Source organism: Acomys minous (assembly GCF_964271855.1).
Source record: "Acomys minous genome assembly, chromosome: 12".
Taxonomy (NCBI): Eukaryota; Metazoa; Chordata; class Mammalia; order Rodentia; family Muridae; genus Acomys; species Acomys minous.
This window is the reverse complement of record NC_140493.1, coordinates 22,428,418-22,455,521: the sequence shown is the minus strand read 5'-3', so window position 1 is coordinate 22,455,521 and position 27,104 is coordinate 22,428,418. Positions and strand designations below refer to the sequence as shown.

Sequence of the window (27,104 nt, the reverse complement as noted above, 5' to 3'; positions counted from 1 at the left end):
CCTTGTTCTGCTGTTTTTCTTTTCCCTTTTTTTGTTTTGTTTTGTTGGGGACAGGGTCTCACTGTATAGCTTGCATCTCTGGAACTCACTACTAGAACAGGCTGGCCTTAAACTCAAAGATTCACTTGTCTCTGCCTTGCTTTCCTGGACTTGCCTTGTAGACCAGGTTGGACTCGAACTCGCAGAGACCCATCTGTTTCTGCCTCCAAAGAGCTGGGACTAAAGACGTGTGCCACTACGCCCGGCTCCTTACTTTGTGTTATTCTCTCTGTCTCTCTTTGGTTTTTCACACAGTGTTTCTCTGTGTAGCCCTGGCTGTCCTAGACTCACTTTGTAGACCAGGCTGGCCCTGAACTCACAGCAATCCACCTGCCTCTGTCTCTGCCCCCTGGAGGACTGGGGTTGCAGGCCTGCACCATTGCACCGGCTATTTTTTTTTTTATTTATTTATTGTATTTATTGCATAGGAGTGCTTTATCTGCAGAAGAGGGCATCAGATCTCATTATAGATGGTTGTGAGCCACCATGTGGTTGCTGGGAATTGAACTCAGCACCTCTGGAAGAGCAGGCAGTGCCCTTAACCACTGAGCCATTTGTCCAGCCCGCACCGGCTCTTTTATTCTCATTTTCTCTCCCTGCCCCACCACTACCGCCATTGATAGGTGCTTAATTTCATAATTGAAAATTTTAAATTGGTCTTTCATCCAAGAACTCAGGAGGCAAAGACAGGAGGATCTCTGGGAGTTTGAGGCCAGCCTGATCTACATAGTGAGCTCCAGGACTCCGCAAACAGACCCTATATCAAACAAACACACACACAAACAAATGGGGAGAAGAAAAAGAAAAAGTTAAACCAGGCATGATGGGTCATGTCTGTTTGAGGCAGGAGGAATGCCACAAGTTTGAAGTCACCTTGAGCTATAAAGTGAGATCCTGTCTCTAAATAAAAATAAATAAATAAATTGTTGGGGGTTGGTCTGGTGCTATGCATTCAAATGCTAAATTACTGCCCCCCCCCCCCGAGATGTGATTGCAGCCCAGATGAGCATATTCTCAAGTATACCAAGTGATCTCCTGTAACCTTTGCTCACCAATACTACCTGACTGGTTAAATAAAGTTGCCAACAGCCTGTAACTGGGCACAAGAGAAGTAGGCGGGGTGTAGGTTCCTGGGCTTAGGGTCAGATGGGGACCCGCAGGCCAGGAGGAGAGAGGAGAAGCAGAAGATGTAGCAGGAGGAGAAGAAACTGGAGGGACGGAAGTCGCCGTGGGGAGTAAGCACGTGGCCATGAGGGCTGGCCTGATGGAGCAGCAGTAGCCCAGGCAGGGAAAGTAACTCAGGGGTGAGTAGCTGAGAAACAGCAAAATAGCTATCTCACACTTGCCCATAAACTTTTTGTTCCTTTTCTCCTTTAATGTATGTACATATGCATATCTGAGTCCAAGAAAGGGAGCTGGAGAGATGGCTCACAGATGAGCAAGCTCGCTGCACTTGGAAATAAGAGTTCAGATCCCAACACCCTCCTTGGCCACTCACGGCTGCTCTAATTCCAGCTCCGGGGTACCTGATGCCCTCTCCTGGACTCTGTGGGCACCCACATTATTATATATATATAAAGATCCAAAAAGTATATGGGCAAGTGTAGGATAATTGGATTATTTTGTGTTTTAAATGTGCCCTGTTCCTTCCAAATCTATGTATCTAAATAGACAAACTAAGACAGGCTTGGGGCTATACCCCTGCAACCCTGTGTACTGCAGAGGCTAAGGCAGGAGACTCTCACTCAAGTTCAAGGCCAACCTGGACAACTTCGTGATAGGTTATCTCCAAGGAGGAGATAACCAAATTCAAGCCAAATTAAAGTATAAAAAGTCAGATTTATTGGGAACAGCTCTTGCTCCCCCAAGGAACGGGGCCAGGGAAGTCCGCATGCAGAAGAAGGCAGGGGGGAGGGGATAAGGGGGGCAAGAAAGGGCTTACAGAGATGGGGGGAGGGAGAGGTGCAGAGATTGGGAGGAGAGAACCAAATGTCTGGATTATATAGTAAAGAGCCTGTGAGGGAGAGGAAGCCCAGCCCCTGGGCTAGAAAGTTCAGGGTAAGCCGGGCGTGGTGGCGCACGCCTTTAATCCCAGCACTCGGGAGGCAGAGGCGGGCGGATCACTGTGAGTTCGAGGCCAGCCTGGTCGACAAAGTGAGTCCAGGACAGCCAAGGCTACAGAGAGACCCTGTCTCGAAAAACCAAAAAAAAAAAAAAAAAGAAAAGAAAAGAAAGTTCAGGGTAGAGGGCAGAGTATGCCACCCATGCCCTCTAACAGACAGGGACTGAAGGATGCTGGGAGAACCTGGAGGCCAGGTCCACTTTGGTATGTGAAATAGGCACCTTAGGCGCTTGTCCCGGGTCTGAAACTCAACCCTTAGAAAGACTTGTGTCCTCAGCCAGATAACAGAAATACACACTGATGCTTCCCTGGTGGTGGCGGCTGCTGCTGCTGCTGCTTCTAAGATGGATTTATTTATTTATTTTTATGTATATGAGTGCTCTAACTGCATGTACATCTGCATACCAGAAGAGGGCATCAGATCATATCATAAAGGGTCATGTGCCACCATATGGTTGCTGGGAATTGAACTTAGGACTTCTGGAAGAACAATCAGTGTTCTTAACCACTGAGTCATCTCTCCAGCCCACTTCCCTGGCTTTTTATTTCCCTCTTCTTACTCAGTCCAGGACCCAACCCCTGAGAAGGTGTCACTCATATCAAGGTGGGTCCTCCCTTCTCAGTCCGACCTTTGGGGCATGAGGGGGTTTAAGGAGATGTTCACTGGGTAAAGTGTTTGCTGTGCACCAAGGGGGGCTAGCACTCGTGAGGCAGAGGCAGGCAGATCTCCATGAGTTCAAGGCCAGCTTAGCCTACAGAATGAGTTTTAAGACAGCCAGGGCTACACAGAGAAACCCAGCTTCAAGAAACAACAACAAGGGCTGGGCGTGGTGGCGCACACCTTTAATCCCAGCACCCAGGAGGCAGAGGCAGGCAGAGCGCTGTGAGTTCGAGGCCAGCCTGGTCTACAAAGTGAGTCCAGGACAGCCAGAGCTGTTCCACAGAGAAACCCTGTCTCAAAAAACCAAAAAAAGAAACAACAACAACCAAAGACACAATATATTAATGTATTTATTCATTTATATGCACCAGAAGTATGTAGAGGCTGGAGAGGTGGCTCGGTGGTTGAGTTCGGTCCCCAGGGCCCACACTGGACAGCTCACAGCTGCCAGTGGCTACAGGCCCCACCCACCTACCCGGGTCTCTAATGTCCTGGCCTCCACAGGCATCTGCACACATGTGGCATGCACTGAGCTCAACACATAAAGAAAAAGAAAATAAATCTTTTTTTTTTTTTTAAATAGCAGTTGGGCTAGAGAGATGGCTCAGTGGCTGCTCTTCCAAAAGACCCAAGTTCAATTCCCAACACCCACATGGCAGTTCACAGCTGTCTGTAATCCCAGTTCCCAGGGATCTGACACCCTCACACCAATGCACATAAAATAAAATCAATTATTATTTTTTAAACAGAGAGATGGCTCAGACCCAAGTGGGCTGCTTTTTGTAGAGGATACAAGTTCAGGCCCCGGCATCCACAGCCACCTCTAACTCTTGCTCCAGGGCGATGTGACTCCTCCGGGCCTCCATGGGCACCTATATCATCTACACAAACTCACATGCACATAATTTAAATGTTTTTCTTTCTTTTCGTTGTTTTGTTTTGCTTTGTTTTCCAGACAGGGTTTCCCTGTGTAGCCCTGGCTGCCCTGGAACTTGCTCTGTAGATGAGGCTGGCCTCAAACTCAGAAATCCACCTGCCTCTGCCTCCTGAGTACTGGGATTAAAAGCATGCACCTCCACTGCCTCGCTATAATTAAAATTTTTAAATAGTAGCCAAATACATGAAGGAAAAACTATTTGAGACCTCAGACTCGGCTGGAGTAACAATGTTGGTAGTTCTGTTTGGTCTAACGGTGGAACCCCTTCTGCCTCGTTCATCCCGGGTTACCCCCGTAGCTGGGAGTGCCTGTGTGACTTCCCTATACCTGTCAGCGTAAGAAGACATCTACTAGAAGATTTAGACTCAAACAGACTTTGGGCATATTTGGTTTGATGAAATCTAAACGATGTGTGTGGGCGGAATGTACATTGTATTGGTAAACTGGTTGCGTGCTGTCTGAGCTCACTGAGAATCTGGTTCTGAAGGCAGGGTTGCTCCCCCACCCCCTACTTCAGACAGGTTTACGCCAAATGCCCCCCCCCTGCTCCCCACGTGTCTAGGAATGGCCTGGCCCCATAACTGTGAGAGGGCTGGGGAGAACCACAAACCGCCCCAGAGTAAAAGCAGCATCCTGGAGACAGATTAGCTAGAAGGCTAGCCAGTCCCATCAGAGGCTCCCGCTGCCATTCACGCCACAGTAGAAAAGTGTTTGAACCCTGTAGTGGATATAAACATGTTTTTGTTTTGATCCCAAGTGTGGGATGGGGAACGGACTTGTGAGAGAACAGGTGATGTTTATCCACTAGAAGATGAACCACCTCGTGTGGGGCTTGGTTTTTGCCAGCTGAAACACATCTTACTACTGACTCTGACAGGATGTGTGTGTGTGTGTGTGTGTGTGTGTGTGTGTGTGTGTGTGTGTGTCGTGTGGGGCTTGGTTTTTGCCAGCTGAAACACATCTTACTACTGACTCTGAGAGGGTGTGTGTGTGTGTGTGTGTGTGTGTGTGTGTGTGTGTGTCGCGCGCACGCGCACACGCACACACACACACAAACCCAAAAACAGGAGGCAGGGCTTTTTTGGTCTTGGTATTGTTTGGCTGTTCATTGCTCCAATTTGAGACCTTCCTAAAGAGAATGCTTTGGGCTCTGGGTTCCGGCTGCTGCTCTAGGTTCTAGTAGCAACTTTGGTTGAATTGCTGGTCTGCGGAAATCCTGCCCGACCAGGGGAATCGCTCCCAGGAACTGAGTCCAAAAAGGTCTACTTCTCACCAGGCATGGTGGTGCACGCCTCTAATCCCAGCACTCGGGGAGGCAGAGGCAGGTGGATCTCTAAATTCGAAGCCAGTTTAGTCTACCCAGCCTGTTTCAGGACAGCCAAGGATGACTTTGAGCTCTCTGAGCCTTCTGTCTCCAAGTATGTAGGGACAGCAGGTGTGGGCCACCAGCATACCTGGCATTTTGTTTTTTGAGACAGGGTTTACCCTATGTTACTCGACTAGCCTGTAGATCACGTTAGCTTCAAACTCAGACATCTGCTTGCCTCTACTTCCAGAGTGCTGGGAAATAACTACTCTTAAAGACATGCAGTACCGTGTCTGACTCATACCTGCCTTTCAATTTACTTATTTTACCTTTTTATTTTATGTGCATTAGTGTGAGGGTGTCGGAGCTTCTGGAACTGGAGTTACAGACAGTTGTGAGCTACCATGTGGGTGCTGAGAATTGAACTCAGGACCTCTGGAAGAATAGCCAGTGCTCTTAACCACTGAGCCATCTCTCCAGCCCCTATTGATTTATTTATTAAGATTTATTTATTATATATACAATGTTCTGTACCTGCACACCAGAAGAGGGCACCAGATCTCATTATTGATGGTTATGAGACACCATATGGTTGCTGGGAATTGAACTCATGACCTCTGGAAGAGCAGACAGTGCTCTTAACCTCGAGCCATCTCTCCAGTCTATTTATTTATTTTAGAGACAGGGTTTAACTATATAGACCAGGCTGGCCTCAAATTCACCATCCTCCTGCGTCAGTCTCCCCAATACTGAGACTGCAGGTATACATAAAGTTTGTTTCGTTTTGTTTTGCTGTTTTTCAAGACACAGTTTCTTTGTGTAGCCTTGGCTGTCCTAGACTCGCTTTGTAGACCAGGCTGGCCTCGAACTCACAGCAATCCACCTGCCTCTGCCTCCCGAGTGCTGGGATTAAAGGTGTGTGCCACCATGCCCAACATATAAAGTTCTCTCAGGCTGCACTGTTGGGGGTTGGTCTGGTTGCAGCCCAAATGAGCAGACTCACGTACCCCAAAATAGTATTTGTAACCTTGCCTAAAAACTTATTCCTGTTTACCAATAAAAGGCCAACACATCTGAGCAGGGTAAATGGGATTAGGTGTGGCTAAGGTTCCTGGGCTTTGAGGACAGAGGATCTTGGGAAGACACAGCAGAGGGGGAGAAGAAAGGAGGTCGCTGTCATGGGTGAGGTGGAGTAAGAAGCACATGGCCGGTGTGGATGGAGGATTTGACCCAGATGAAGAACATTAGCAAGTATTCAGGATTATGGATGGGAGGTAGCTCAAGAGAAATTATTAGAAGCAGATGGCATTGAATGGGGGTAGGGAGATATGGAAGGTAATTTAGGGGATTAATTATCTACCCTGGCCCCAGGTGAAGCAAAGCTATTTTTTTTTAAAGATTTATTTATTATGTATACAGTATTCTGCCCACATGTGTGCCAGAAAGACAGAAGAGGGCACCAGATCTCATGACAGATGGTTGTGAGCCACCAAGTGGTTGCCAGGAACTGAACTCAGGACCTCTGGAAGAGCAGACAGTGCTCTTAACCGCTGAGCCATCTCTCCAGCCTGAAGCTGTCTGTGTTTTTATTGATAGTGGGTTGGAAAATACCGCCTTAATAATTATAGGGCTAACAATAAGCACTTATTAGACTATACCTTTAAATTTACAGCAACACTGCAAAGAGCAAGAACCACAGAGAACTCCCAGGAAACATGAGGCGGGAGGTTAGCTGTCCCTCCATCTGTTGACAGTGGGCGACGCCAGCCTGAGTCCTCACCTAAGCATCTGTCCAGTGGCACAGCCATTGGAGCAGGAGGATGGGCAGTGGAGGCTATGTGAGAGGCCAGCATTGCTGTGCTTCAACACCTAGTCAGACTTGGGTGCACATCACCTAGATCCTTGCTGCCATCTATGGATGACAAAACACTCCATCTACCCCATAGGCCTTTTCCTTGCAACAGCTTTTGGTCAACAGCAGTCTCGTATCAAGGAGGTGGCAGCTGTGTGGGCATGGTCACCAGACCCGATGCCCTGCCCCCGTGCAACACTATGCAGGGGACAATGAGTTACAAGGCCAGGGTAGTGAATGTAAGTATGTTTTTGTTTTGATCCCAAGTGTAGGACGTGAAACACACTTGTGTGAGGGTGGGAGGTGTTTTTCTGCTGGAAACAGACTTGAGAGAACCAGTGATGTTTGTCCACTAGAAGAGGAACCTCCTCTTGCAGGGGCATGGTCTTTGCCAACTAATAAGCATCTTAGTATGGACTCGGAGCCCCCAAAACTTGGCTTGGCTTTCTCGGCTTTTTGGTCTTAGCTGTTCATCACTCCACTTCGAGTCAACCCTAGGAAGGACGGTTCCCGCGAATGCATCAAGGTTCCGGCTGCAGCCGTTGCAGTCCCCTTTGCTAAATCGCTGGCTTGCTGTATTAACTGGTCTGCTGGAACCCTGCCAACACCAGTGGAATCGCTCCAAGGAACTGAGTCTAAGAAGGTCTACTTCTCCTGTTCCCATTAACCTCTTTTCTCTCCTATCCAGGGTAGGTGGGTTGGAAGGGAGGTATAAGCATTAAAGAACCCCAGATAAAGTAGGTTTGGAAAAGTTCAAAGACCACAGGGGGGTGGGGGTAGGGTCTGTGCCCATGGCATCTCTGTAAGATCTGATACACATGCCCAATGAATACTGCCAGGCCCAGGAAATTGCGAGTGCTGAAGCTGGATAGCTCCTTCACACAGACTTGCAGACTCTGTTCCTTCTGTGGAAGAGAATCAGACATCCTTGCTGCCAGGGGAGCAGTGCAGGCAGCTCCTCAGAACCTGCTGCTGAAGCTATTACCTGGGCACTTGTCTGGCAGAGCCAGTAGGTCAACCGTAAGAAGCAAAGCTGACGTAGTGCTTACCCTGAGGTTGCCACCAACCATGAAGTCACTGTCTCATGTCCAGAAGAGAGAGGAGCTTGCTGGGACCTGGGGTTGTCTCTGGGCAGCCTAACTGTTCCCATCCCTAGTGGATACTGAGACTGGTAAGGTGAAGGTAAAGACCATCGGTCCCTGTGCCCCTCACACGAACATCCTGACCAGTGGAAATGCCAGCTGAGATGAACACCGTCCACTGCAACCTTGGAGCCAGTGCCAGCTCCAAGGACCAATGACCATCCTACCAAGAGGCTCTTAAGTCTCTTTGGCTGGATTGTCACAGGCCACCTCTTTGCAGAGTCCTGAGAGTGTGGGCTTCCTGTGGGGTTGAGCTTGGCAGAGCAGTGGAAACCACGCCTCCAGTGGCCCTCTTGACAGTTCCTCTCATCTTGGTTGTGGGTGGCTATATGAAAGGTTTGCGGGTGTCAAGTGACTGGCCCAGACTCAATACAACAGGTGGGTGGTTAGGGAGGTGGACAACAGCATACGCGGGGCCACTTGGAGAGGCTCCCCTCCCAAGCCACTCTTGGGACTGGACCATGCTGTGTCTATCTCAGGCACATGCACACTGACCCCAGTTGTCCATAAATGACCCCAGTGTCACCTCCAAAACACTCCTCTCTCACAGAATATCCTGGACTCAGCTTTGAGATCAACAACTCAGGACACTTCCAAACCTGCTTCTTTTCCCCATCTCCTTGCAGATGTGGTCCAACCGATTACCCAGTGGAGACTCAGGTATGCTCTTGGTGTGTATGCACACACATGTCCCACCTTCACACTCGATCAGAGCTGAGGGCACCAATGCTGCCAGCTTCCATCCCCAGGATCAGGGTCTCTCCTACAGCAATTGCTTCTATTATGGTCAACACTAGCCTCTGGGTTCCTGCCCAGCTCCACCCTGCAGGCCAGTGAGGAAACTTGAGCAAGTGTGTGCTCATGGGCTCACCAGTCCATAGTTTACACATTGGCTGCCTGACTCAGGGTTGTCAGGTGTGCGGAGCTGTTTAAATGTGAGTTAGCCTCAAGCTGCTGACACCCAGGGTTATAGAACAAGATGCTCTGAGAAGACGCAGAGGGAGAGATAAACCTGTTTCCCAAGTGTGGGATGGTGAACGGTCTTGCGAGAGAACAGGTGAGGTTAATCCATTAGGAGACCAACCACCTCGTGCGGGAGCTTGATTGTTGCCAGCTGAAAACAACCCATGAACAGACTCTGGGAGGAGATATATAAATGAGGCCAGAACTGGAGGCGGGGCTTTTGGAGACTTGGGATAGTTTTGGCTGATCATCGCTTCACTTTGAGATGCTCCTAGAAAGAACCACCCGAGGGAAGGCTTGGGGCTCCCAGGCTCCTGCTAAGATTCTGGGTTCTGGTTACTCCAGGTTCCAGCAGAAGAAAACCTGCTTATTTCGCCAGGAGAATTGTTCCTCGGAACTGATACCCTTACGGTTTTGTTATTGTGCTTTAATCAACTCTTTTCCTATTGTTTTGGTTAGTTGGGTTATAAGTGATGTATGCTTGGTTAACAAGTTGTAATAAAACATATTGGTTAAGAAAACTGAGTTTACAGATGGCAAAGCCCACAGAAGCAGTCCCAGCACTAATGACACTGCCCTGACACTAGTTTCATTTCTATCCTCAGCTGATTATAACTGGTGGCCTGCAGGGTTCAGAAGAATCAATGACTTGTCCCAGACAACGAACTACAGTTGGGAGAGTTGGGGCCCACCTTAGGCTGTGGTGGCGATGGTGGGGGTACACAGTTGTGATACCATCAACAGAAACAACCAGATGAATAGAAAAATTTAAAACCTTAATGTAATTTTAATAATTTTTGTGTCTACAAGATAAAACATCTAAATAAATAGATGGTATACAGTCTCTTCCCAATATCAGTACAAAAATAAACCCGCGCTCTGTACCTGCTGACTCTCCCCAGCACACAATCCCCAGGGGAAGGCCTGTGCCCGGTGCCTCCCAATACATTCATGTCGTCTGAACAAAGCTCGGAGCTCATTCTGTGCAAAGGAAGCGATCTTGTGCTGAGACCTGGCGGCCAGGTCTGGTCCACCCGTCATTTATAAAGCAAAACGATGCCACCTCACTGGCACTGAGCTCCTTCCCCAGTGGGCAGGAGGTGGAAGGAGCTTGGCGGTGAGATCACCATCTTACCAGATGATAATCACACAGCCCAAACGGGCTCAACTGTGGCACTGTGGTGTCCACAGCAGAAGCTGAGGCACATCTTCGCCCTAACAACCCACAGTGAGGGAAAAGTACCACTCAACCTCTACATTCAAATGGGTGGGGCCAGGAGAAAGATGGGCAGGTGGCTACCACTCTGAGTACTGGCTTTGTAGGGGGTTAGTGTGTGTGCTGTCCACTTGGGTAGCTTCTGGCTAGAGGCCTGTGGAGCACGCAAAGCCTACAGCCATTCTCCTTAGGCGGCCAGTTCCCAGCAGTCCAGAGCCACAGAGCTGCCCTGAGGGATACCCAGCCGAGGCCACAATCTCCCCAGCTGCTGGGTGTCATAAAGGGTCATGTGACAGAAGAGGACGCTGCCTGCCTGGAAAGCCCCCGTGGAGCCTCGTGATCTAAGATGCCACAGGGCTGGGGAGCATGATGTCCACTGGATGCTGTCCCCCAATATTGTGGGCCACCCACCCTCACTTCCTCTCCAGGAGCTGGGGCCCTTGAGAAGAACCCACACCTCTCCCCACTCCCAGGCTCCTCCTGTTCTCCTCTCCCTGGCCCACCCTGACATTCTCTAGATACAGGTCCCAGGATGGAGGTGAAGCAGGTCACCCACAGGGGACTGCCCCCAATGGAAGCACTGAGTTAACCCTGGACAACTGAGAATTAAGGAGGAGACGGAGACCAGGAACTTGAGAAGCTTGGGGACAGAACCCCAGACAGACACAGGGTACAGGCTCTTTGGTTTGGGAATGGGAGAGTCCAGGAGTGAGTCACGCTACCCTTGTTCACGCACTCTACTGGGACCCAGCCACACAGGTTCCTATGGTGGCAGGGGGTGAGAGAGCAACGCATCCTCAACAAGGGAGGTGTCAGTCTACAGGGCACCTGTGCAAACTAGCAAACTGCTCCCCTCACCAGGACCACATTTGTGTACAACCTGACTCCCCACATGTCAGTTCAGTCCCCACAAGGTATGAGGTGTCATCTTCAGCTGTGCCATGCGGGTTGGGTGGGGAGGGAACACAAAACACAAGGACTGCCCTGAGAAAGTGGTGGGACACTCCCTCCCTGACTGCCGGCACCCATGGGTGCCCAGATCGGCTGAGCTGCAGGAGAAGGCAGAGAAGGGGAGGTAGGGGCTGGAAAGTCACCTGAGTCAGAAAGAACGTGAACTCCTGTGGGAGGAAGGAAGAGCCAAGTGTCTGTGAGCCTGCGTGGAAGCATCTGCACCTTGCACACCTGATGCCTGGTCCTTTCTGTGCCTTGGAGACCAGATGCCACCAGGCCCAGGCCAGGCCCCAGCTGTTTGCTGATGGCTGCAAGCCCACAGAGACCAATCCTGTCACATGACATCCATGCAAGGTGGAGTGAGGGTGCCGTGGCAAGTTCATCTGTGCTGTGAGTCACGCCATGTTCACCTAGTCAGTTACTAAGGGCGTGCAAGGTCCATGTGGACAGGTCTATAGACACGGGGCAGGTGTGAACACACACACAGGCAGCATGTGTACACTGGGGTGGCTGGACGTGTTCACAGCCATCTCTACACAGGTCAGTGATGGGGAGACAACACTCAGAAGAGGCTTGGTGGGTAGCCTTTTCCCTGGTCCGGGCCATCCCCTGTGTCCTGATCCTGTCCCTGGTGGCCAAAGCCAGCCTTCATGTCCCACGACAAAGCTGGAGTAGGAAGATCATAGTAAAGCCCCAAGTCAGGGAACAGGGAGGGAACACCACCAGAAAGCTGGGGTCACTGCTTGAGGCAAGGTGTGGACCTCCTGGGCTCCTCCGACTCCTAGGATCAGCCTCTGAAAGATAATGACAGAGGCGTACTGGGCAGGGTAGCCCGCCCCCTCTGCCCTGGTGCCGAGACCCAAACAACACTGGCCTTACCACCCTGTCCCAGAGGCCTCTTTGCAAACAACCCTCAGGGAGCAAGGGCAGGGGTGTGGGATCTTCCCATGCTTTTGCTTCTTAAAAAATAAAATATTTACCCTGCTCCCAGCCCCTCCTGTCTGGAATTCCTCACCCAAACCCCAAGGAACATAGTTTAAGAGGGGAAGCCGCTGTTCACAGCTTCCCACTGCGGTCTCGGAAGAAGCCCTCAGCAGCCTGAGCCTCGCGGAAGGTGACGGTGACGGAGTTGGCGGTGATGTCAGTCACGGTAACTTCACTTGAGGGGAGCATGGGTGTCCAGGGAGGGGGCCCACTGGCCAGGTCTGCTTCTGCTACAGCCATGGAACAAAGACAAAGATGAAGCTGAGGTTGGCACTAAGTGGGCAGTCAGGAGTAGTGAACGGCAGCACATGACCCATCCCCCATACACCTGAAGCTGGATGCTTAGGAGGGTGCACACGCACCTGCCCAGGGGACAGGACTGTTCTAGAGCAGATGGGCAGGGTATGCGACCTTTCAGGCTTTGAGGCCTCAGGATGACCATCTTACCCTCCTCCTCAGGGGGCTGCTCCACAGGCTCCCAGTCGCCGGCGGCCTGCACGACATCTGGGGCTGGTTGCTCCTGCAGGGAGAGCTCCCGTCGATGGCTGTGACTCTCCAGGTGGGGCCCGCGTGGCGGGAACTTCTTGCGTGAGAGCCGCAGGTACTTGTGGGCTTTGTGTGGCTTGCGGAGTGGGAAGGGCAGGGTGGGCACCAAGGGGCCCTTGTCCACCAACTCAGCTGCCCCCGCCTCGACCACCCCCTTGGGGCTCCCGCTGCCGAGTGGGCGCATCAGAGAGAAGCAGAGCTTCTCTTTGCCCTTGGCTTTGTGGGAGCTCCGCAGGTCCATGCTGTACAGCCGCTGCAGGGGCAAGCCAGGGCGCGGCGGGTCAGCCCCCCCCCCACAGCACCTTTGCTCGCACTGTAATTCCCCCAGTGTACCCCCGCCCCCAGCCTCACCTACTTCACCTGCACCTCCCCAGTCCATGGGCCAGGGCCCACACCTGCCTCACCCCTCTTGGCCACACACGGTGGGCCTTGTCTCCCAGGGCTGAGGGGTCAGGGCTGCAGGAGCTTACTCTTTTGATCCACAGCAGAGCAGCAAGCACACAAGCATACACATTGAAAATCAACTCAACAGTGGCACAGTGCTTGCCTAGCATACACAGGGTCCTGAGTTCGATACCTAAGTTAAAAACAAAACTAAATTTCTGAAGTAGACACATTATAGCAATTTTGTGCCTTTTAGGAGAGGTAACTTTGCCTCCCAAGGAGGGTTGAAAGTGGAAACAGTAGCTCTTAAGGGAGGTAGCAGTAGCAAAGGAAGAAGCTGCTGCTGGAGTCTGGGGCTGTCCAGCTTGGAGGAACACAACACCCCATCCACCACCTGCAGACAAGACTTTTCCTGGGCTCTGGGAACTGCCCCCCGCCTTTTCTGGGGGATAGGTCTCTGCTGTCACCTCAGCCTTGGTGAGGCAGAACAGAAAGGCACAGGATGGCACACTCACACACCTAAGGGCTGGGGCTCTAGAATGGGGAGTCTGTCTTCCCAACTTTGGGTATAATTTGCACAGCTCCAAAAAGAAAAAAAGAAAGCCGGGCGGTGGTGGCGCACGCCTTTAATCCCAGCACTCGGGAGGCAGAGGCAGGCAGATCTCTGAGTTCAAGGCCAGCCTGGTCTACAAAGCGAGTCCAGGACAGCCAAGGCTACACAGAGAGACCCTGTCTCGAAAAACCAACCAAACAAACAAACAAACAAACAAAAAGAAAAAAAGAAAAATCCCTAGTGTGAAGACCAAGGAAGATCCCACATTACTCAAGGACAGCATTTTCTGCCACATGCCACCAGAGGCCAAGAGTTCCTAAGACACAAACTGTCAAGGTGGGCCAGTGATGATACATGCCAGTGCCACTCCCTGTGCTGCCCGCTGATGGTCAGGCATGCAAGTATAGGTCATTGGCAGGAAGAGAAAGCTGACGCAGGGGACCTCAAGGCTTTCTCCCTGACCCCAGCCCTCAGGGGACTTACGGCTTTCAAGAGCCATCTCAATGGGAAGCTCTTTTTGGTCCTTTGTGACCCCACCCTGCCAGCTCCAGATCAGAGCTGGGTTCTACCTGCTGTGTGACCCCACGCAAAGACCAAGCCCTGGAACAGAAGAGTAGGCTGTGTCCCAGCAACACCGCCTTCTGGACTATACTTGCAGAGTGTGGCTTCAGGCACGGCCATAAAGCCACCGTGGCTTCTTCCTTGCTCTTTGATCACCCACTTGGTTCAGAAACTCATGGACACATCGTGAGGACACCCGTACGGCAGCATCTGCCAACCTCCAATTTCACTGCACATGAGGACCAACTGGACAACCCAGCTTCCCACTCCGGCCCTGAACACCGTGACTGGATCTGAGACTAAGATCACTCCGCAACCAGCTGAGGCACCGCCACCTTCTGGACCAGTAGAGACCATGTAATGCAGTAAGAGTTCCCACTTTCAAATTGCTGTGGGGTGGCGTGAGACAGCAGTAGATGGCTGATACGTTTACCGTGCTTTGACATACAGATGGAATGTGCCCACTTGTGAGGTGTGCTAGGTTTGTGTCTAGCTCCTACGGCCAGTTTATGACAAACCCCACGGGCCATCCCCGCCTCCTGTCCACTAACGAGAACCGAGATAATCCAACAGCAGGAGCAGTTAGACACACACGAACTGAAGACAATCAAACGCCCAGGTAAGCCGTATGAGATCAACAGCGCATACTTTCACCCACCCACACTCAGACCTGCCCAGAATCGCAGGACTCTTTTGGCTTCTTTGCTTCTCAGGACTTAAAGGCATCCTGAGGATGAGCAGAACCCTTTGCAAGGCAGGAAACCACAAGCTCCATGGCATCTTTCCATCCAAAGAGAACACGGTTCGAGAAGTCTGCTGTCCCAAGGTCATGTTCAGGGTGCCCAGGGTCTCCGGTTCTTGGATTTTGTAATCCTCCCTGCCATGTTTCCTCAATGCTAAGATCCTCAGATATTTTGAGTTTGGAGATTTGGAGCACCAAAAAGGCTTATTTGCAATGTTCTCAAAGACTGGGATACGTCTACCCTCAGGCCCACCAGAGTCCCCTACCCAGGCTGACGTCCCTGGCTCCAGCTCCACACGTCGCCTTTACCCAATCCCTTCTATGGACATGGACATGTACACACTGAGTGTATCACTCCACAGTACCCTGGGCTCGAGGGCTAGTGCACATGCAGGTGGGGACAAGGCAGGGCCAGGCAGGACAAGGCAGGGGAGGGAGCTCAGGAGCAGTGGTTACCTGCAGCAGAAGCCGCTTGGGTTTCGGACCTCTCTTCCTATACCCTGACGCTCGGTCTCTCTCCTCCCTATGAATGCGAGGAAGATGGCAGAAGAAAAAGAGACACTGGTGACACTGGGGGGGAAGCAAGGTGTCTGCCTCACCCCGCCTCCATTACGTGCTTGGGTTGTGGACATCACAGGCCACCCCATACTCCTCCTCATTGCTCTGTGGAGCTGTAACATAGGGGCTGACATTCAACTTTACTCTGATAACATGCAGGTGCCTGCTACACTCTAGGGCCAGCTCCACGGGGCTCCACTATCCATGCCACTTAGGGACCAGGAAGAATGAAGCTCTCCCCTCTACTCTCAGCTAGCAGTATGGGAACCTGGCAACCTAGTCTGCCCTGAGGGTCCTGGGGCACTAATAAGTATAGCAAGTTCCTTGGCAAGGGGAGTTTGGCCCAGCCACCTATTTGAGACCTATTGGAATCTGCAGAGAAGGGAACCCACCTCATCTAACTGGGTTTTACCCTCCTCACAAAGCCACCCTCAACCTCCATGACACAACTCAAGATTCCACAAGGCAGTGGCAGACACGAGGACACTAGGGACTCTCACGGACTCTCCACTCATGCTTCCTGCAGCCCCATCCCCAAGACCTCACAGGCAACAGGAAGAGGGTGGGGCTGGGAGCTCGCTCATTTTCCATGAGGGCTGGGTGACTATCCCCTCCAATCCTCTACAAATGTCTTAAAGTAGTCTTCTTGGCCGGAGCCACCACATCCTTGCCCGGCAGTGACCTCCCAGTACGAGGAGTGGGCACCTGGCCTCGACACCTCCCACTGCTTTCTTTGTCACAATCTAAAACCGTCTATAATTCCAACACTCGGGAGGCAGAGGCAAGAGGGTTGCCACATGTGTAAGGCCAGCCGGACGACATAGTGAGACTCTGCCTTAGAGTCCCCTCAGTGACTTAACCCTTTACACCAGCGGTTCTCAACCTTCCCAATGCTGCCACTCTTTAATACTCCTCACTCTGTTGTGACCCTCAACTATAACATTGTTTTCGTTGCTACTTCATAACTGTAATTTTGCTACTGTTATGAATCATAATGCAAATATCTGTTTTCTGATGGTCTTAGATGACTCCTGTGAAAGTTGTTTGATTCCCCAGGTTGAGAACCACAGCTTTAGACCAAGGTCTCACCAAGAACTTGGGTAGCAGAAAGAAACTGTGGGACAGGACTACCATCACAATGATGGACGGAGAGACGGCTCAGTGGCTAAGAGCACTGGATGCTCTTGCAGAAGACTCCAGTTCAATTCCCAGCACCCACAAGGCAGCTCACAGACTGTCTGTAACTCCAGTTCCAGGGGCTCTGGTGCCCTTTTCTGGTCTCCAGAGGTACTGCATGCTCAGGGTGCACATACATGAATGCACTCAAGCATTCATACACACAGATAAAATAAAATTATTATTAAAAAGAACAACAGTCACCATACGTGGTGGCGCTTGCCTTTAATCCTAGCACTCAGAAGGCAGAGGCAGGGGGATCTTTGTGAGTTCAAGGCTAACCTGGCCTACAGAGTGAGTTCTAGAACAACAACAACAAAAGGAACAAAGACGACACATGCTTTGAATGCGCTTCCAGAGCCTCTGGGGAGAACAACAGTATAGCAATGAGGAGCTACCTGGGTCATAATATCGCTGTTCCAGATCCTGTGGATCAGTCAGCCCTGAGTGGGCTAGGGCTACAAGGCTAAAGGAGACTGTCTAAAAACAGGCACTGGGGGTGGGGGTGGGGTGGAGACACTGTTGGGATCTCTCAGCTAGTAAAGGGGCTCACTGCTAAGTCTGGCAGCCTGAGTTCTATCCCTGAGACCCACGTGGCCGAGGAAAAGAACCACTATGAGCTGTCCTTTAGCTCCCACACATGCACAGTGGCACTTGTGCCACACAGACACATAAATAGATGTCACTTTAAAATGACAACATGTTGTGGCACACTTCGTGGTCCTGGTTGGGTCATGATTGTCAGCAGGGTGCTGAGAGGAGGCCAGAGGCCTTGCCTGACCTCATCAGATGCTGCTGTTCCTACAGGGGACACATCTGTCAGATAGGGAGACACCAGCAGTCCTAGGAACAGGTCCTAGGTGCCACCACCCTCCCCTGCCACACACACACACCCCAACCCACCCTGCCCTGAAGACCCCTGCCCAGGGCCAAGCCAATGGCGGACTTCCTGAGATGTCTTGGAGCTGGCCTCAGGCCAGGCCCAGGACAGACAGGGCCCTTACTTCTCCTCGTAGGCCATGACAAGGCGAGGGTCCAGGATGTGCTCCTCTGGCTCCCATGTGCTGTACCTGGGGAGAACAACAAAAGGTCAGAACTGCCCTGCCACCACCAGTGTCACAGAGGCTGCAGCTGTACGCTGGGCTTCTGGGAGTTGCATGACATCACAACCCCCCTCACTCATGCCACACTGTAATCAAAGACTCCTACTACAGACTCGATTAGGTCCAACATCTCCCTGAGGCCTAAGGATGCTGATGTTCCTCATCCCACAGCACAGCAAAGGTTCTGGAGCTAGCCTGTCTGGGTTCGAGTCCTAGTTCTGTCCCTAACTGACTATGCAACCTTAAGCTATGTGCTCAGCACTCTGTGCTTCTGTGTCCCTCTCTGTGAGGTACTGACTAAAGGTCTCAGGGCTGTTCACACAGCAGTGACTGGCAGGAAGAAAGGGCTTTCCTACTGGTGTTTTATGTTGCTCAGTCCCAGCGCCAGCCATAGTCCCACCAGCATCTCTCCCGTCAAGCAAGGGCAGCCCCTTCTCTGAGTTAGGCCCACAACAGATGTCTGGTAAACATCTGGTGATGATAGGTATCTTATATATATTTTGTTGCTGTTTTTGTTAAATTTTTATTTATTTTTTGTACAGTATTCTGCCTACATTGTGCCTGCACACCAGAAGAGGGGCACCAGATCTCATTACAAATAGTTATGAGCCACCATGCTGTTGCTGGGCATTGGAGAATAGAATTCAGGACCTTTGGAAGAACAGATAATGCTCTTAACTCTGAGCCATCTCTCCAGCCCGGTATCTTATATTTGTATGTTTGTATATGGTTTTTCTTTCTTTTTTTAAAGATTTATTTATTTATTATGTATACAGTGTACATATATGCATATACATCTGCATGTCAGAAGAGGGTATTAGATGGTTGTTAGCTACCATATGGTTACTAGGAATTGAACTCAGGACCTCTTAAAATCAGGACCTCTAGAAGAGCAGACAATGCTCTTAACTGCTAAGCTATCTCTCCAGCCCTTATTTGGTTTTTCAAGACAGGGTTTCTCTGTGTAGCTCTGGCTGTCCTGGAATTCTGTAGATGAGGCTGACCTTGAACAAGAGATCCACCTGTCACCGCCTCCCGAGTATAAGTACTAGGATTAAAGGCATGTGCCACCACTGCCTGGCTAACACGTATCTTTTCGTTTTTCCCCTAACACATATCTTAAAAGAACAAAAATACAGCATACAGCACTCGGGAGGCAGAGGCAGGTGGATTGCTGTGAGTTCAAAGCCAGCCTGGTCTACAAAAGCAAATCTAGGACAGTCAAGGCACTCAGGTGGTACACATATATATGAAAGCAAAAACATTCACATGGATTAAAAAAAAAACTGTAAAAAGTAAATCTTTTAAAAATACATTGTACTGGGCTGGAGAGATGGCTCAATGGTTAAAAGCACCAACTTCTCTTCCAGAGGACCCTGGTTCAATTCCCAGCACCCACATGACAGCGCACAACTGTCTGGTCCGTAACTCAAGTTCCAGCGGATTGGACTCTCTCACAGACATATATGTATGCCAAACACCAAATGTAGATAAAAATAAGTGAATTTTTAAAAATACATTATATACACATGAAAATATCAAAAAATAAAATGTATCTGATAATAAAGGACACACACACACACACACACACACACACACACACACACACACTTGTTTTTTTTCAAGACAGGGTTTCTGTGTGGCCCTGGCCATCCTGGAATTCACTCTGTAGACTAGGCTGGCCTCCAACTCAAGAGATCCACCTGTGCAGTGCTAATTTTTTTTTTTTAAACCAAAACAAGGCCATGTTCTGTGAATCAGGCCAAGGTCCTCCTGGAGAAAGCAGACAACTGGGTGGGAGGGCTATTCAGCAAGGAGAAGGGAAGCAGAGAGACACCCTAAGAGCTAAAAGTGTCTCTTAAGTCTCTGGGAACCCTGGACCAGTGAGAAGGGCAAGCCGCCCAGACACCACCCTCTTCCTTTCTTCCTCCTTGCTACTACTCAGCTGACACTGGGATCTTGGGCTGCCTCCAGTGTTTCAGCTGTGAGCATCAGCAGCCCAGCAGGCAAGCTCTTCTCCCTGCCTAGCAGCCATCCCCTGGCTATCCTTAAGAGCCGGATTCTTGCGGCTTCCCTTCCTGACTGGCCCTCCCTGAACAGGACCAGTGCAATTGGCACAACCCAGGGACCAGTGCCTCTCAGAGCCCCAGCATAAACCTGCCCCAGGAAAACTTCCCTGTTCTAGGAAAGCTACCAGGCTGACCACCACCAGGACATGTCTTCTGCCCCATCAAGGGAGAGCCTGTCTGCTCACTTGCCCTGCCCACCCACCTTCAGGCCCATTTTTTAATTTTTTTATTTTTAAGATTTCTTTATTATGTATACAATATCCTGCCTGCAAGCCAGAAGAGGACACCAGATCTCATTATAGATGGTTGTGAGCCACCATGTGGTTGCTGGGAATTGAACTCATGACCTTTGGAAGAGCAGTTGGTGCTCTTAACCTCTGAGCCATCTCTCCAGCCTCCCAGGCCCATTTTTTAAAAAAGATATATTTATTATATATACAGTGCACACTAGTTTGCATTATAGATGGTTGTGAGCCACCATGTGGCTGCTGGGAGTTAAACTCAGGAGCTCTGGAAGAGTAGTCAGTGCTCTTATCCACTGAGCCAGCTCTCCAGCCCCAGACCCATTTTTTTACTGTTGCAGCCTACTATGTGTTCCTGGCAAGTCCCAACCCTTCTCTGCACCTAAATTCACCCATCTAAAAACAACTGCTCCCACTGTCTGTCACAGCAAGTGCACCGGGCTACCCCGAGGAACCCCCCCACCCCCGAAGCTTTTCACCAAGGCAGGTCCTAAATAGTCACTTCAATTTACAGATGAAAAACTACAGACAGGCACAGAGGTTAGGTAACTTGCTCAAGGTCACCTCTGGGGCTCCCCACGGGCTGAAGCACCTTTGCGGGGGGTAGGATCACTGCCTAGATTTAGGTCCTTTAAGTCCTACAAACTGTAAAACTACAGAAAAGGAGGGCCAGGGTCCTCGAACCTCGTCCCAAGGCAGAGAAAGGGGGCCGCAGGAGAGAAGGAGGTGGGAGGACCGCCAGCCCCTGAGGCAAAGTGAAGCAGTAGGGTCTCGAAGAGGGGCCCAGACCCCAAACACTGGATGCGAAATGCTGCTGCAGGTTTCTGAGGCACACTGATGCAGTGCGCTTGCGCACACCAGCACACGGTGAGAGTGCTCCGAAAATCTATCTGGGCGGGGCACGCCAGCCTGCTGGAGATAAACATGGCCACGGGACTGTCGCCCCGCCTCTGCCCCACAGCCCAGTAAACAAGCTCCTCCAGCACACCGGGTCTTGCTCCGCAGTACCCTGCGAGCTCGGGTCAGGCTATTGGGTTGGGTTGCGGCACCCTAGCAAGGCAGGTCGCTAGGCCCCAGCCTGCCGTTCCTGAGTTGGGGGGAGGGGACTGCTGGGATGCATGCAGAAACAGGGCGAGCTGGAGCCACGCGGAGTAAGGCCAGAGGCACCTCCATGACTCCAGTTTCAACCGCCCCAACCGCTGAGCCTCGTTCTAAAAGCAGATCTCCCTGTAATCCCGTAGCTTTGAGTTATGGAAAAGATTCGATGTATTATGCCATATGACTCACACACTTTTGTGTGGTACAAAATAAAATCCAAGAAGCGTTCATTAAGCCAGCTTCGGGAAGCCTAGAGTTGCAGGCATGGCTGCCAGGACTAAACCTGGCTTCTGGGCCTAGAGAGGAGGCGCCCTGCTCTGTACCTGGATTGCCAGGATGCATTAGTGACTCCTAGCGGGCTTCATTTACACGTTAGGAAACAGAGGCACAGCGAGAAGTTAAGAGGTTTGCCCTAAGCCATAGCTTGTCAATCACAGCCAAAGTTCATAAGGAGGCATGATGGTCTGGCACCGGAACAGCCAACATGGAGACACTAGGGCTTCTTTGGTGATACTGGCCCTGTATCCCACGGGTAACCTATCTGTAAAGTAGTGACACCTGGCAGCTTGGTAACTGACATCACTGCTGAAGCTCCAAGGAGCAGTTTTTCTGAAAACATGCATGCAAGAAAAGAACGAAGGTATCCAAGGCGGGGTAGCAGCAGGGTACTGGGCACGGGGAGGCAAAAATGGAGTACCTGAGGGTCTCTGAGGCAAACAGCACCTGTAGTGACACCTCTCTGCCTGATGCCCCCAGAAGATTAACAGCTCCCCTCCCCTCCCACATTCACTGGAAGCTGTTGTTTGCTTTTTGCTGGGGAAAAAAAAATTGGGCAGGAAAAAAAATGGCTCTGAATTGGCCAGGCCTTAAAGGTACCTTCCTGCCCCTGGTCCCAGACTCCCAGGCCAAACAACACCCACCCCCCACACTTTCTCTGCCTCTGCTACAAGTCAGTTCCCTGAAGCCCAGCTGCTCAAAGAGGCCTTGGCCTCCTCTCCAAGGGAGGTGGGGGTTGCCAGGCAGCTGGACCCGCCTCCCACAGGTGGCAGGCACCATATGAAATGGGTATTGTGCTGTGGGGGTCGGCAGTTATGTTCCTGTAATCACCTCTTCACTCTGAGCCTCAGTTTCTCCATTTGAAAAGACAGTATTATTCTAAGGAAACCGTAAGCTCCTATCTAGAAAGGAATCTTTCCTTCCACCCAGAAAAACATGGCCTGAAGGCCCTCCTTGTACTACACCAGCCCATTCCCAGAACAATTAGTTCTATGAGGCAAATAGAGGTGGAGGATTTGCCCAAGGGCCCACAGGTGCCAAGCGGACAGAAGGAATCACTTTCAGGTGATCTAGTCAAATGGCTTTGCGCAGACACAGGAGGGCTATCAAGGCACTAGCTCCCCTTCTCCTCAGGGAAACTGTCAATGTGGTCAGCTGCAGACGCATGCGGACAGCAAAGCTGAGCCCTGTTTGGGCCACTGGCTGTCCTCCTTTTTCCCTTACTGTCTTTGCCACTCTAGCCAGGTCAGATGACCACTAGTGCCCAGTTGAGGGGCATGAGGGAATGGAAGATGAGGTAGAGGGAAGAGGAGACAAATGTATTCCCTCCATGCTGGTGACAGGATGCCTGTGGTCCACCCTGAACGAACGCCCAGCCTTCCCCTTGCCAGGCTGAGCAGCCTGTGAGAGACGTGAAGCCCTGGGCCACTGAGCCCACTTCACCAGGGGGAGGCTAAGGCACTTGGGGGCTGTCTTCCCCTCTTCCAACCATCCCGCCATGATACCCCAGGACCAATCACAATCACAGGTCAGCCATCTACCTCCATTCATCACCCCCCAAAACACACACAAAGAAGAGGAGGAGGAGGAGGAGGAGGAGGAGGAGGAGGAGTAGTTCTGGAGCTGTCAGAGCCATCAGGAAAGCAGAGGGGTTTTTCCAGGAGCTAGTCTCTAGAAGGCTGAGCAGAGCTTTCACAAACCAATAGAGAGGTCCTGCATTTAGCTTGCTTGTTCCTATCCCCACCAGCTCTGCTGGGAGGTGATTGTTTAGTGAGAAAGTTCCTGATGAAGCTTCAACAGAGGTCCACAGGCTATGCTGGGTGTCACACGTAGCTCTCTACATGTGGGAGACAGAGGAGAGACCTGAAGAGGGCCAGGTTTTAGTGCAAGTCCCAGCTCTGCCTCCACTTGCTGTGTGACCTGAGGAAAGTTGCTTAGTGTCTCTGTTTCTTCACCCAAAAAGCTCAGAGTCACAGCATACTGGTGGGGACTGGAGAGATGGCTCAGTGGTTAAGAGTACTGTCTGCTTTTCCAAAGGACCCAGATTCAATTCCCAGCACCCACATGGCAGCTCACACCTGTCTGTAACTCCAATTCCAAAGCATCTGATACCTTCACACTAATGCACATAAAATAAAAGTAAATAAATCATTACAAAAGAATGCCGGGCAACTTACTCTGTAAACAAGAAAATACCATCCAAATGCTAGATGGCCCAGGCTCACCCCCCCCCCCCACGCTGACTGCACTGAGGACTGGGATCCACTGCCCAAGGCTGCACTCTCACCTAACACCTGGCCATTGCGGGGAGCCAAGATGCTGGGCTGTCACTCCCATGGCCAGAAGAAGGAGGGCAGAAGCAGAGGGGAAACTGAGGCCTAGGAAAGCTGGCGATTTAGCAAGGCTTGCCAGCATGGGGAAAGGATGACAGACAGGGGACACACAAAGGAACCTTACTTGGGGGGCCATCCTTTCCACTTCACCAGATATTCGACTTTACCCTGTGAAAAGAAAAAAAAAAAAAAAACAACAGTGGGTACACACACTCTACAACCTGCAGGACAACAAAGGCTACGGGACCCTCTGCAACAGTGGAGTATCCTCAACTGGTGAACCGCCAGGCTGCCAACCCAGAATAAGGCCCCCCTCCGTCACCCCCACGCCTTCACACCAATCTCTAGCTCTACAGGACCATCCCACAGCCCTCTCCGCCGCAGCATGGCAGTGTATCTGGTCCCAAACATCCCTGGAAGGCAAGATAGAGGGAAACTCATGCATGCGTAGCGGTACACAGTGGCTGAAGCCCCATAGCATGGGGCTACGAGAGACCTTGTCTTCCCTCCCTGGGAGAGGCTGCCTGGCAGGACCCCATGGAAAGACGGCAGGCCTTCCACTTGTTAGGAACTAGTCTCAGGGGAAAGGGTGACACATCTCCATATGAGGACTTTGAGGTTAATTTGTAGAACCTCCTCCCTCCTTGCCAATGCGTCCCTCCCTAGCACCACGCAGTGGACAGTTCTTTATGAAAAGCACCTAGTCCACCAAAGGCATCTTGTATTTACTTCCTCACTCATCCTGCACCTGCATCCTCTGCCAGAGCGCCAGCTCTGAGAGAAGGGAGCCTTGGGCTCAGAGTGGTGCCTGGAACACACTGCAGCCTCAGCGCTCAAGATTTAGAGCGCTGAGTTGAACAAACGTGGTGTTCCCTCTTTAACCTACCCCTGTGCCCTGTTGGAGATGATGGCTTCACCTGCTTCATTCAGTCTAGTACCCTGGGGAAGGCAGGGAAAGGAAGCAGCCCTAACCACTAGGCAGCCCAGCCACCCTGGGACTAACCAAATCCCCTCTGAGCATCCTCCAGCAGGCACTCCCCTGCCTACACTTCAGTCAAGTGAAAGAAGGTGGCTGCCAGGAGCCTCGCAAGGAGTTGCAGGGAGAAAAAGAGAATGGGACCTTCTGTAGATCCAGGAGGGCAACTTTCTCTCATGCATATAACCCAGATCCAAGTTACTCTGAGGTGAGCCCTTCAGCGAGCACGTGCACAAAGATCGGAGACCTGAGGTCTGGACCGGAAACTCCAGGCTAAGGTGTGCGGTCCTGAGCGCGGCAGAACCGCCTCCTTAAATCTCAGGATGTGTGTGGAAGGCCTTGGCAGAGAGGGGGAGGAGCTTCGGGGATGCCCCAACAACAGCGGCCCAGGCTTCGGAGCGGCACCCGGCTGCTAGGTTGGGGGAAGGGAGGAATAGGGGGAGGAGGAGAAGAAAGGTGTGCCCTGGGGGGGGGGGGGACGGGACGGGGACGGGGACGGGGACCGGTAAGGTCAAAGTCCAACAGGAAAACTTGAGAGGCCACGAGAGACTTTCCCGAAGCTCTGCAGCCAACTTCAAAGGACCTGGTACTTAAAACACGGAGAGCCGAGTTCGAGACTCACTTTGACTCTAACGCACTACCTAGTTGCCGTCTCCACTTAAGCTTATAAAGGGGACGAGGCGGAATGGAGCCCAGAATCTCCAGTCCCATCCTCATCTCCATCCAGGTGGACTCGGATGCACCAGCATCTCGGGGCAACAACTTTAACTCTACTGGCCCTGCACGGTGGCGGGGAAAGTGGGGGAACTGGCTGCAGAGACCACCTGGCCAGGCACCGCAGGGTCCCCAGGTGCGCCCTACACCACTTTCCGCTCTGCCCGGCCTGGAGGGGGCGGTGCTGGGGAGCGGGAGGCGACCTCGCCGCGTCGCGGGAGCCGCCCCCGAGCAGCCTCACCTTCCGCACGCGCTTCTTCCGGATGCTCTCCACCGCAAACACCTGCTCGCCTATGGCTGACAGCTCCATGCGGGGCAGCAGGCGAGTGGGCCCGGGGCTGGGCCGGGCCGGGTCGGGCTGGGGGTGGAGCAGCGGGGCCGCGGCTAGTACGCGCGATGCTCGGGCCGGCGGAGACCCCGTCAGGCTCGGCCGGGCGCGCACACGCACGCGCGCACACCCCCTAGCGCTCCCTCACGCCGCCGACGTTCCATTTTTGAACCTGCGCAACGTTTTCCTCAGGGCCAGCGAGCGTGCGGGCGCGCGCGCGGGGGCGGGCCTCTGAGAGCGCCCAGCGGGTCAGCTCCGCCCCTCGCTCCCGGGACCCCGCCCCCTCGGCTCTGGAGCCACGCCCCTCTCCCTAACCCCGCCTGCTGCCCAAATTGGGCGCCGGCAGCTGGTCGGATGCTCCTGACTTAATTGGAGCTTGGGGTGTGAGCGCAGCGGTCTGCGGTGCACCCAATCTCGGTATTCAGCTTTCTGAGCTGGACGTGCTCAGTCCCCCATATACCTCCAATGACTCGGAAGGTCCTGATGCCGAGAGTCGCAAGCCTGTAGTCTCAGCACTTGGGCAGCTGAGGCAAAAGGATCAGGAGTTCAAGGCCACCCTGAGCCCTGTCTCAAATAAGTTGACCCAAGTTTGGAGAGATGGCGCTGCATTGAAGAGCACTTACTGCTCTTTCAGAGGATCTGAGATGGTTCCCGACACCTATATTAAGGTCCGCAACCATGGTTCAAAGGTATTCCATGTCATCCTCAAATCTATGCAGCAAGCACCTGCACGCTCGTACAAGCAGGCAGGGAACCACTCATACAAATAAAATATTTACTTAAAAAAAAATCTTAAGGCTGGAGGGGGTGGCTCATGTCTTTAATCCGAGCACTCAGGAGGCAGAGCCAGGCAGATCTCTCAGTTCGAGGCCACACCGGATCTATACTGTGAATTCTAGGACAGCCAGAACTATGTAGAGAAAACCTGTCTCAAAACAATCTTTACAAAAAAAACAAAAACAGTGTCAGGGGAAAAAAGAAAGAAAAGAAACAGTGTGGAGACGTGTTGTGCAGATAGGAAATAGGCACAGAGTAAAAGGTCATTTGTTTCCCGTCCCACAAAGGAGACCAGTCCTGGCGGGGGCTGTGGAACGGACAGCAAAGGTTTCCCACTGGGAGCATGTAGCAGTCCTGAACAGGAGCCTCGGCGTCCACCCCTCAGACCCCAAACCAGTCCTAGCCAGTGGTGCTAAAAAGCACGGGGCACACACACAGCGCGCTACCCAGAGGGTTAACAATTCGTCGCCGGGGGAGACCCCTGGACTCCAGTGG

At 51.9% G+C, this 27,104-nt stretch overlaps 1 protein-coding gene across 4 annotated transcripts; it reads right to left on the bottom strand.

The window, feature by feature from the left end:
• Positions 1–9,789: 9,789 nt before the first annotated feature.
• CBX7 (chromobox 7) lies at positions 9,790–26,117 on the bottom strand. 4 transcript variants are annotated; one of them, XM_084750854.1, is made up of 7 exons: positions 25,746–26,108; positions 23,939–23,982; positions 17,698–17,763; positions 15,416–15,482; positions 12,621–12,972; positions 12,205–12,403; positions 9,790–11,983 (listed from the first exon to the last, which is right to left on the bottom strand). In XM_084750854.1, the coding sequence occupies exons 1-6, from the start codon at positions 25,812–25,814 to the stop codon at positions 12,246–12,248; spliced, it is 756 nt and encodes a 251-aa protein (XP_084606980.1). In that variant the 5' UTR covers positions 25,815–26,108; the 3' UTR covers positions 9,790–11,983; positions 12,205–12,245. The 4 variants fall into 4 exon arrangements, with proteins under 4 accessions (XP_084606980.1, XP_084606981.1, XP_084606982.1 ...); XM_084750855.1 differs by having other exon boundaries at positions 9,790–12,400; positions 25,746–26,117; XM_084750856.1 differs by having other exon boundaries at positions 9,790–12,403; positions 12,621–12,795; positions 25,746–26,102.
• Positions 26,118–27,104: the final 987 nt, after the last annotated feature.

Excerpts from the sequence above, each read along its gene's own strand:
- CBX7 (XM_084750854.1), bottom strand. The coding sequence starts at position 25,814 with ATGGAGCTGTCAGCCATAGGCGAGCAGGTGTTTGCGGTGGAGAGCATC. Across the intron at positions 23,983-25,745 it reads GGAAGAAGCGCGTGCGGAAG|GGTAAAGTCGAATATCTGGT; the intron begins GTGAGGCTGCTC and ends TTCTTTTCACAG. Across the intron at positions 12,973-15,415 it reads CCAAGCGGCTTCTGCTGCAG|CGGCTGTACAGCATGGACCT; the intron begins GTAACCACTGCT and ends TTGCCCCTGCAG.